This window comes from Piliocolobus tephrosceles, chromosome 13, assembly GCF_002776525.5.
Source record: "Piliocolobus tephrosceles isolate RC106 chromosome 13, ASM277652v3, whole genome shotgun sequence".
Lineage (NCBI taxonomy): Eukaryota > Metazoa > Chordata > Mammalia > Primates > Cercopithecidae > Piliocolobus > Piliocolobus tephrosceles.
In genome coordinates, this window is record NC_045446.1 from 6,453,368 (window position 1) to 6,464,589 (window position 11,222).

Below are 11,222 nucleotides of genomic sequence, written 5' to 3' on the forward strand. Positions count from 1 at the left end.
ACACAGACACACACAGACCCACAGACACCCATACACATACAGACACACAGATGCACACAGACCCAAAGACACCCATACACACACACACACCCAGACACACACTGACAAACAGACACCCACACACGCACAGATACAGACACACAGACACCCATACATACACAGACACACGCGGACACCCATACCCACACAAGGACACAAACACAGCCATACACAGAGAGACCCACACATAGACACACACAGACACAAAGATATACAAAGACACAGAGACACAAAGACACAGACAGACCCACGGATACACAAAGACACAGGATTTGCGCGCCATTCTTCAGCCCCCGGGCTGGAGTGCTCAGAATCCCCTTGCTAGGACCTGGCAATCCTCCTGAGTGTCCCCCTGGACCCCTTCCCCCACCCCGGGGTCCTGATCCTTCCTCCTCTCCAGAACCCACTGGGGTTCCCTTGGGCCCTCAGGCTAAAGACCAGAGGGGTTCATGCCCTGGGGCAGTCTCAGCTCTGCCAACCTACCTCCACCTGCCACCTGTGGCCACGGATACCAACCCCGGAGCTCTCTCCTCCGCTTCTGCTTCCTTCTACGACCAGCCAAGTGCCACCCCCTCCCCAGAGCGGGTCCAAACCCTCCTCAGCACTAGGGCACGTCTATGGCTTCAGTTTCCCCATCTGCGACCTCACAGCTCTGTGAGCTCTGGAGCAAAGAACCCTCCGAGTCCCTCGTTTAGACCCAGAAGGGAGGGAGGACCCGGGGAGAGCTCTGTTCCGCCTGAGTGGTCTGGGTGGAGCGGTGGCCAGGTGCCAGCGTGGGTGGGTATGTGTCTGTGCAAGAAGGGGAAGGGCAGTGAAGAGCTGGGATAGTCGTCACCCGAGGTGTGGGGTGTGCTGGGCTTCCAGAGCGCCCAGGAGGGGGATCCTCTCCCTGGAGTGGGGGAGGTCAAGCCCAGGGCCCTCTCTCATGGACACGCCTGGGAGGCAGGTGAGTGGGGCGGGGGGGGGGGGGGGCGCAGGCAGCCCCAGCCCCGTGGGGTCGAGTGGGTCTGTGTGTGTATGAGGTGGGGTGTCTGTGAGCCCCCATGGGTGCAGGTGGGGCAAGGGTGTGCAGACTCTGGGGTGGCTGGAGGGTGCCTGTGAAGGAGGGGCAACCCAGCCATCCAGTTCACTCTGCCCTGTCTGACAGGATGGACCCCTTCCAGGACACGCTGCAGCGCCTGCGGGAGGCCTTCAAGTCAGGGCGCACGCGGTCGGCCGAGTTCCGGGCTGCGCAGCTCCAAGGCCTGGGCCGCTTCCTTCAAGAAAACAAGCAGCTTCTACAAGACGCGCTGGCCCAGGACCTGCATAAGGTGGGCCGTGGAGGGTGGGCCCAGGCAGGGGCTGGAGCGGCATCCCTGTCCTCTTTCAGGAGGGTCCATGCCCCCTAGTGACTGGCTGTGTCCCTAGTTTTATCCCTGTTTGTTTAACAGACCCCTTCCCTGGCATGTGAAGTGTGGCAGGCACCTGACCTTCACTCCTGAACACTCACAGCCACCCTGTGATGCAGGCTCGATGGCTGTCCCCATGTCGCAAATGAGGAAACTGAGGCACTCGGGGGTTAACATCGCGTGCCCAAGACCACACAGCCAGGAAGTCACCGATCAGAATCGCAGCCATGCACAGTTCCCAGGGGACCGCAGTGCCTCCCATAGGAGCTGTCTCTATGTGTCCGGTGGTGGTGGTGCCTGCATGTACCCTCCTCAACTTCTAGACCCCTCCTGGCCTGGGTCTGGGCCTGACCTCTCTCAATTCCACCTCCACCACAGTCAGCCTTCGAGGCAGACGTATCTGAGATCATCACTACCCAGAATGAGGTCGACTATGCCCTCAAGAACCTGCAGGCCTGGATGAAGGACGAACCGGGCTCCACGAACCTGGTGAGTCCTGCTGGCAGGCGGCGGGAGGGAAGAGCAGGGCAGCTCTGGTCCAGGCCCCCTTCTGCCACCGAGGCCCCGGGTGAGTCACTGATTTTCTCGTCTTTCCTGGGATTCCATCGCACGGGGAGCTGAGGCCCCAAGTGTGCAGTGGGTGGGCTTTGGGGTAGCCCTTGGCAGGGCCTCACCGTCTGCCCTGTGCCTCAGTTCACGAAGTTGGACTCAGTCTTCATCCGGAAAGAACCCTTTGGCCTGGTCCTCATCATCGCACCCTGGAACTACCCCGTGAACCTGGTCCTGGTGCCCCTGGTGGGTGCCCTCGCTGCAGGTGAGGAGGGAGTTCTGAACCCCATGCTCTTCCCGCCCAGGAGCCCCTCCCAAAAAGGCCCCTGGAATCCTGCCTATGAGGCACCCTCGGCCTCACAGGCCCTCTGAACCCAGCCCCTGGTTGGGCATGGGGACCCTGGGCTCCCCCAGTGACGTCCCCATCTGCCCCTGCAGGGAATTGCGTGGTGCTGAAGCCGTCAGAAATCAGCCAGGGTACAGAGAAGGTCCTGGCTGAGGTGCTGCCCCAGTACCTGGACCAGGTGAGGGTGGCCCTGCCCCGGCAGTGCCCGGCATCCCTATACCTCACCCCTGTAGGCTGAGGAGGCCCGGCTGGCCCCTAAGCCTGCCCCCGAGCTGCCCTGAGCTGCCCATCCTGCCTTGCAGAGCTGCTTTGCCGTGGTGCTGGGCGGGCCCCAGGAGACAGGGCAGCTGCTGGAGCACAAGTTCGACTACATCTTCTTCACGGGTGAGGGGGCCAGGCCAGGTTCCCAGAGCAGGCGGAGGGGATCAGCAGGGCAGAGGGTGGGAGGGCTGTGGAGGGAGGAGGCTGGGGCCAGCAGTGGCGACACATGCGAGCTGGAGCTGGCACAGAGGCCGTCTGGTTGCACAGGCCAGGCCCTGGGCACATTGGAGCAATTGGATCCTGGGGTGGCCGGGCTGGAGGCAGGTCCCAGTGTGTGAGCCACACCAGCCAGGAGAGCGGTGAGGCGGGCCAGGACTTTCTATGAAGAAAGCTGGCAAGAGTCAGGTGCCTGGAGCGTGTGGTCAAGGCCAGTTGAGGATGGGGTCTCCTCACCGTGTGCCTAGGGAGCCCACTGACTCCAACACCTCTCCAGGGAGGAGCGGGGCCTGGGCTGGGCCATCCCGCCTGGCCCAGGTCACTGAACGGCCACTCTGGTTTCCTTCCGCACCCAGGGAGCCCTCGTGTGGGCAGGATTGTCATGACCGCTGCCGCCAAGCACCTGACACCTGTCACCCTGGAGCTGGGGGGCAAGAACCCCTGCTACGTGGACGACAACTGCGACCCCCAGACCGTGGCCAACCGCGTGGCCTGGTTCCGCTACTTCAACGCCGGCCAGACCTGCGTGGCCCCCGACTACGTCCTGTGCAGCCCCGAGATGCAGGAGAGGCTGCTGCCTGCCCTGCAGAGCACCATCACCCGTTTCTATGGCGACGACCCCCAGAGCTCCCCAAACCTGGGCCGCATCATCAACCAGAAACAGTTCCAGCGGCTGCGGGCACTGCTAGGCTGCGGCCGTGTGGCCATTGGGGGCCAGAGTGACGAGAGCGATCGCTACATCGGTGAGTCCTGCTGCCCCTACCACAGCCCGCCTGGGCCAAGACCCCTCCTCACGGGAGGGCCCACGGCTGGGCCACGAGTCTGGACCCGCACCTGAAAGCCGGCCCCACTGTCAGAGCCCAGCCTTGAGCCACGGCTCCAGTGCCATGACTCCGTCTCTGTGCTTCTGAGCCTGTGGCCCCACGAGGCTAAACTCTGGTCCCTCAGCCCTGGATTCGCTGAGTTCGGATCCCAGGGCTCCAGGGCCCAGCGTGCTAAGATGAACTCCCATCCCCCCACCGGCTGTCCTGAAAGGCCACAACCTCAGATTCTCCGAGCCCACGATCCCCAGGTTCTGAACTCTGATGGCCCCGTCCTGAGCCCCCCAGTCTCCTGGGCCGTATGGCTCAGCAGCTCACGGGACACTGTGGCTCCAATATTCTGGGGTGCTGTCGCCTCATGAACCCCAAGGTTCTAAGAATCCCATCACCCCTGACTGTGAGACCAAGGTTGGGGGATTCTCTGGGCCCCACAGGCCCTGAGCAGGCTGGGGAAGACCTAGGGTCCCTTCTTGGGGGCTGTGGGGAGACTTTCTTCGCTAAACAATCCGAAGCCTGAAGCAATGGGAAGTCAGACCTTGGGATCCTGGCCTGGAGCCCTGGCCCGTGGCCCTGTCCCCATCTCTACCCCCACCCCTGGGTGCTGTCCTGACTGTGGCTCCAGGGCTGAGCGGTCTTTGGTGCCCGGCAGCCCCCACGGTGCTGGTGGACGTGCAGGAGACGGAGCCGGTGATGCAGGAGGAGATCTTCGGGCCCATCCTGCCCATCCTGAACGTGTGGAGCGTGGACGAGGCCATCGAGTTCATCAACAGGCGGGAGAAGCCCCTGGCCCTGTACGCCTTCTCCAACAGCAGCCAGGTGGGGGTGCGGCTGGGTTGGGGGCAATGGAGGGGCTGAAAGGGGCACAGACTGGCCCCTTTCCTTTCACAGCCCTTCCTAGGAGGGCTTTGGAGCAGGAGATGCCTCAAGGGTGACTATATCTAGGCCAGCTGGTACCACCGCATCTGGCGCAAGGATGCCTGGCAGAGAGGACAGGGTCCAAACCCACCAGGCATGTAGCGGGCCCGTCCTCTGTCCTGGCTGGTGCAGCCTGCACCTGGACTGTGCAAAGGTTCTGCATGGGCAAGCAGAGGCCCCGAATGGAGGTCAGGGACAGAGCAGAGCGGGGGCCTGATAGAGCCCAGCGGGTCGCGGTGGGGCCTGCAGCCCACACTGCAGTATCCTAACCTCACCGTTAGACTCAAGGCTGCCGGCCCCGCGGTCCTGCAGGGCTTCCTGGTCTTTGCGCCATGTTGGTATTCACCCCACGGCACCCCAGCCATCACTGAGAGGTGGTGTCCCCAGTAGACGCTTAGAGGGGAGATTATTGCCTGTTAGAGGGTGGAGGGGCAGGTGGAGGGGCGTGTGAGGATGAGGCTCACCTCCACTGTGGAACGTGCGGGGCTCAAGCCCTCTTCCCATGACTGGAGCCCACCACCCACCTTCCCACTCCCCGGCAGGTTGTGAACCAGATGCTGGAGCGGACCAGCAGTGGCGGCTTTGCAGGCAACGACGGCTTCCTCTATGTGTCTCTGCTGTCTGTGCCGCTGGGGGGAGTCGGTAGGTACCTGCCCATTTCCACCCCCAGGAAAGCTTGGCTTTGGTACCCCAGACCCAGGAGGTCCCTTCGCTCACTGTTCAACCTTGATCCGGGCCCTGGGCCTCTCAAGGCCTCAGTTTCTCTATCTGTACAATGTGAGTGGCCTCTATCTGTGAGTGGCCTGGCTCTCTCTGAGCTCCCTGCCAGCTGTGTGCCCCTGGCCAGGGCAGTGGCCTGCTGCTAGGGCTGCATGGGCAGCCTGGCCTCAGGTCCTTGCTCTCTGTGCCCACCTAGGCCACAGCGGGATGGGCCGGTACCACGGCAAGTTCACCTTCGACACCTTCTCCCACCACCGCACCTGCATGTTCGCCCCCTCCGGCCTGGAGAAGTTAAAGGAGATCCGCTACCCGCCCTATGCTGACTGGAACCAGCAGCTGTTACGCTGGGGCATGGGCTCCAAGAGCTGTACCCTCCTGTGAGCGTCCCACCCGCCTCCAACGGGTCACGCAGAGACACCTGAGTCTAGCCATGACGGGCTTGTGCTCCCAACTCACATTGTTCCTCCAGACTGCAGGCTCCCCCAGCCTCAGGTTGCTGGAGCTGTCACATGACTGCATCCTGGCTGCCAGGGTTGCAAAGCAAGGTCTTGCTTCTATCTGAGGGACGCTGTTCGAGAGAGGCCAAGAGACTACAGAACATGCCAAGTAACCTCACTCATCCCACCCTCCCCAATTCTAGCCCTTTGCTCTCTAGGTCAAGGTTGGCCAGGCCCAGTCCCAGGGGCAGCGTCACCCTGGAAAATACGGTGCCCTGCCTTCTTAGGGGCAGCAGCACTGAACGGTTGAGAGCGTGGATCCCTCCAGGCCTTTGCTCTGTCCTCTAGGCACACACGCACTTCCGCCTCTGCCCCATCCCAATTGTACCAGCACTGCCTCCCCCAGGGATCCTCTCACATCCCACACTGCTCTCTGCACCACCCCTCTGGTTCACACAGCACCCTGCACTCACCCACAGCAGCTCCATCCACAGAGAAAGCCGGGGTTTGCACCCCTCCACTGCAGAGCGTTGCTGGGACGTGTGGGCAAGTCCCTTGACTTATCTGAGCCTCAGTTTCCTTATGTGAAACTTGCTGGAACCAAAATGGAGTCACTTAAGTCAAACTCTAATAAAATGGAGTCGGGGGGCCACAAAGAAGCCCTCACACACACATGCCCGTAACAGGATTTATCACAAGACACTCCTGCATGTCGACCAGACACGGGGCATCTCAAAAGCACGTCCTCAAGACTGTAGTATTCCAGATGAACTCCAGACGCTGACCTACCATGGCCGTCTCCACCAGAAAACCATCGCCAACTCCTGCGATCAGCTTGTGACCTACAAACCTTGTTTAAAAGCAGCTTACATGGACTTCTGTCCTTTAAAAGCGTCCCCTTGGCTGTGGCCCTCTGTGTATGCCTGGGATCCTTCCTAGCACTCATAGCCCAGATAGTAATCCTCTGCTCTTCCCAAATAAATTCACCTGTTCTGGAGAGTCTGTCTCTCTGAGGTTGACACTTATCTTGTAGAATGGGGCTCCCACCCATCTTTGATCATAAAGGAAATCTCAGATTTAGAACTATGTTACCCAGGCTGCTCTTGAACTCCTGGGCTCAAGCAGTCTACCTCGGCCTCCCAGAATGCTGGGATTACAGGTGTGAACCACCATTCCCAGCCCACATTTCTTAAATATGGTGATTCAGTCCAAACCTTGGTAATACAATCGATGTTTCTAATTGTGTCCTGCTTACAGGGAGCAGGATTTGTTTTTCGTTTTTTGAGGTGGCATCTCACTCTGTATCCCAGGCTGCAGTGCAGAGGTGCGATCTCTGCTCACTGCAACCTCTGTCTCCCGGGTTGAAGCAATTCTCCTGCCTCAGCCTCCCTAGTAGCTGGGATTACAGGCGCCCGCCACCAGGCCCTGCTCATTGTTGTATTTTTAGTAGAGATGGGGTTTTACCATGTTGGTCAGGCTGGTCTTGAACTCCTGACCTCAAGTGATCCACATGCCTCGGCCTCCCAAAGAGCAAGGATTACAGGTGTGAGCCACCACACTGGCCTAAAATGTTTCTTATCTAACATAAAAGGGTGCCTGGCTCTTAGGTGATTATCTCCTGGATCTGGAAAGAACTTTAAAAAAAAAAGGGAAAAGGGGATTCTCTACAGAATGTAGATTTTTTCCCACAGGAGACAACTTTGCAGGGCAGTTTCAAGATATGGCAAGGAAATACATTTGGAGTTAAAGTATTTTGATTTCTTCTCTTTTTTGTTATGTGAGGTTACGCCAGAGTCAGGTCAGAAGGCAGACCATGCTAGAGGGTTAAAATTAAAGCCTCTCTGATGAGACTCTGTGGTTTGTAGGGCATGACTCCCCAGGCCCCTTAGGGGGGAATTTGGGCAAAAGAAGAAAAAAAAATCACAAACTATAGACACTTTATGACAAAATTTCCTTGAATCTGGAAAACAAAGTAAGGTGATAGTCTCACATTTAAGTCATATTAAGTCTCACATTTAAGTATTTGTATCAGTTAATTTCATGTAATTATTTTTGTTTTGTTCAATTTATTTTATTTTATTTTATTTTATTTTATTTTATTTTATTTTATTTTATTACCACAGAGTCTTGCTCCATCACCCAGGCTGGAGTGCAGTGGCACAATCTTGGGTCACTGAAACCTCCACCTCCCAGGTTCAAGCGATTCGCCTGTCCAGCCTCCTGAGTAGCTGGGATTACAGGTGCCCGCCACCACACCCGACTAATTTTTTTGTATTTTTAGGAGAGATGGGGTTTCACCATGTTGGCCAGGCTGGTCTCAAACTCCTGGCCTCAAGTGATCCGTCCACCTCGGTCTCCCCAAGTGCTGAGATTACAGGTGTGGGCACCCAGGTGCCAAGGCAAGAGACTGAGGGCACAAGCTGTTCCAGTATAATAATGAAAATATATAGAGGCCGGGCGTGGTGGCTCAAGCCTGTAATCCCAGCACTTTGGGAGGCCGAGACGGGCGGATCACGAGGTCAGGAGATCGAGACTATCCTGGCTAAGATGGTGAAACCCCGTCTCTACTAAAAAATACAAAAAACTAGCCGGGCAAGGTGGCGGGCACCTGTAGTCCCAGCTATTTGGGAGGCTGAGGCAGGAGAATGGCATGAACCCGGGAGGCGGAGCTTGCAGTGAGCTGAGATCTGGCCACTGAACTCCAGCCGGGCGACCGAGCGAGACTCCGTCTCAAAAAAAAAAAAAAAGAAAAGAAGATATATAGAATAAGAATAGTTATACTAGAAATAGATTATAGATATGATTGTATATGAATATCATTAATCACTCATTTGTAGCATTACTCTTTATTCCAATATGATAATCATCTTTGTTCTACAATTATAACGTAGGGAAAACCAGGCCATACAGAGATAGGAGCTGAACGGGCACGGTGAGAAGTGACCAAAAGACAAGGGTGTGAGCCCTGTTACACCTGGGCAGGGCCACTAGAGGGCTCCCTGGTGTAGCAGTAACGTCAGCGCCTGGGAAGGCACCCATTACCTAGCGGACCTTGGTCTGGGGGTAGCGTCAGTGCCTGGGGAAGGCACCTGTTACTTAGCAGACCGGGAAAGGGAGTCTCTCTTTCCCCAGGGGGGCGGCGATTAGAGGAGACTCTGCTCCACCACCTGTTGCGGAAAGCCTGACATCAGTCAGGCCCGCCCACAGCCATCAGTCAGGCCCGCCCACAGCTTAACAGTCTCCCTGTGATGCTGTGCTTCAGCGGTCACACTCCTGTTTCACGTTCATGTTACGCTTTGTACACCTGGCTCTGCCTTCTAGATAGTAGTAGCAGAATTAGTGAAAGTATTAAAGTCTTTAATCTTTCTGAGAAGAGCATAGAAGAAATAATGATGTAAGCTGTCCTCTGTCTCTCCGCCTCAGCTACCTAAAAGGGAAAGGCCCCCTGTGGTGGACACATTGCTCGCGTGACCTTATCAATCACTGGAGATGACTAACACTCCTTACCCTGCCCCCTTTGCCTTGTATCCAATAAATAACAGCATGGTCAGGCATTTGGGGCCACTACCAGTCTCCGCACCTTGGTGGTAGTGGTCCCCCAGGCCCAGCTGTCTTTTCTTCTATCTCTTTGTTTGTGTCTTTATTTCTATGATCTCTCCTCTCTGCACACGAGGAGAAAAAATCCATAGACCCCGTAGGGCTGGACCCTACAACAGGCGTGAGCCACTGCACCTGGTCAGTTTTTCTCAATCTTGATTAGCAAATGTGGACAATAGCCAATTGCGAATGCTTCCAGAGAAGAATTTAAAACAACTGTCGGTGGCAGGGCATGGTGGCTCACACCTCTAATCCCAGCATTTTGGGAAGGCAAGACAGGAGGCTCACTTGAGCTCAGGAGTTTGAGACCAGCCTGGGCAACATAATGAGACCTTGTCACTACAACAAAATAAAGAAATGAGCTGGGCACAGTGGAGCACCCCTATAGTCCCAGCTACTCAGGAGGCTGAGGTGGGAGGATCACTTGAGCCTGGGAGGTTGAGGCTGAAGTGAGCAGTGATCATGCCGCTGTACTCCAGCCTGGGCAACAGAGTGAGACCCTGACTCAAAACTAAAAATTAACTGTGGGTGACGAAAGCTCAGAGCAGCCAGTCAGAGATCTGATGACAATTTACAGCTGACAGGAAATTTCAGCATTTCTTTTTTTTCTTTTTCTTTTTGAGACAGAGTCTTGCTCTTTCACCCAGGCTGGAGTGCAGTGGCGCAGTCTCGGCTCACTGCAAGCTCCGCCTTCAGGGTTCATGCCATTCTCCTGTCTCTGCCTACCCAGTAGCTGGGACTACAGGCACCTGCCAAACACGCCTGGCTAATTTTTTGTATTTTTAGTACAGACGGGGTTTCACCATGTTAGCCAGGATGGTCTCGATCTCCTGACCTCTTACTCCGCCTGCCTCAGTCTCCTGAAGTGCTGGGAGTACAGACATGAGCCACCGTGCCCTGCCAGAAATTTAAGCATTTCTGTGGCATACAACCATGAGACACAATCATCACAGTCATGACACATATCTTGGCATATCAGAGTTTTAGGAATCTCAAACCATTTCCCATAGTTTAGTGACACACTTACACAAACATTACTTAAAGGAAGTTAAACACCATTTCTATTTGACAATGCTTCCCGTATTATTTACCAAATAAGCCTGATCTTTTAATATCTCCAAAAGATGAGAGACACAACCTTGGAGGCTTGCTCCAGGAGACCCTTCTGGAAGAATCTCAAAGTTGATTTTAGGCCAGATGGCTTCATTTAGGATTTGGATCCAGGGAAGCCTGCCAAAAATGTTAAAAAGTTCAAATGGCTTCCTTCAACAGAATCAGAGATCACTGCCAAACGACAGTTACTCGTTTAACCACAGTGATGATCAAAAGACTTCAAAAGCAACACGGAAAGTTACATGCATGGAAAAACCTTAGCACTTGAAAGCTCAGTCTCCCTAAGCAATCTGTTTTCCTAAGCCAGTGAGCAGGAGAATACATTAGTAATACCATGGGGAGTCCTGGTTACACGAAACAATTCAGACACATTAAGAAAAACCAATAACACAGAATCAATTTATACTGGCATAAAACTGCTTTTGTCGACCTTTGAGATAAACTTGAAACCAGAGAAATTAGACTGATCTTAAGAAGGAATATGACAAAAACAGAAACTAATTTGTAATTTAGAGAATGGCTATTAACAAAGTAGGTTTTAGAAATACATGTCAAAGCCTCTTGGAACTTTACTAAGAGTAAATTAATGTCTTAAGAAACCACTGTTTTTGTTTGTTTGTTTGTTTGTTTGTTTGTTTGTTTAAGACGGAGTCTTGCTCTGTCACCCAGGCTGGAGTGCAGTGGTGCAATCTTGGCTCACTGCAAGCTCTGCCTCCTCCTGCCATTCTCCTGCCTCAGCCTCCCAAGTAGCTGGGAATATGGGTGCCCACCACCACGCCTGGCTAATTTTGTGTATTTTTAGTAGGGACAGGGTTTCACC

At 55.2% G+C, this 11,222-nt stretch overlaps 1 protein-coding gene across 3 annotated transcripts in view; it reads left to right on the top strand.

The window, feature by feature from the left end:
- Positions 1 to 6,689, top strand: part of ALDH3B2 (aldehyde dehydrogenase 3 family member B2) — an 11,907-nt gene extending 5,218 nt beyond the window's left edge. For 2 of the 3 annotated variants that reach the window (XM_026447679.1, XM_026447678.1), the window contains 9 exons: positions 1,187 to 1,349; positions 1,806 to 1,916; positions 2,121 to 2,241; positions 2,415 to 2,500; positions 2,625 to 2,706; positions 3,156 to 3,542; positions 4,270 to 4,436; positions 5,078 to 5,177; positions 5,452 to 6,689. In XM_026447679.1, the coding sequence (XP_026303464.1) occupies positions 1,187 to 1,349; positions 1,806 to 1,916; positions 2,121 to 2,241; positions 2,415 to 2,500; positions 2,625 to 2,706; positions 3,156 to 3,542; positions 4,270 to 4,436; positions 5,078 to 5,177; positions 5,452 to 5,636 (1,402 nt within the window). In that variant the 3' untranslated portion in view covers positions 5,637 to 6,689. Of the gene's footprint in view, positions 1 to 1,186; positions 1,350 to 1,805; positions 1,917 to 2,120; positions 2,242 to 2,414; positions 2,501 to 2,624; positions 2,707 to 3,155; positions 3,543 to 4,269; positions 4,437 to 5,077; positions 5,178 to 5,451 lie in introns of those variants that run through there. The other variant, XM_026447680.1, reaches the window with a different exon arrangement.
- Positions 6,690 to 11,222: the final 4,533 nt, after the last annotated feature.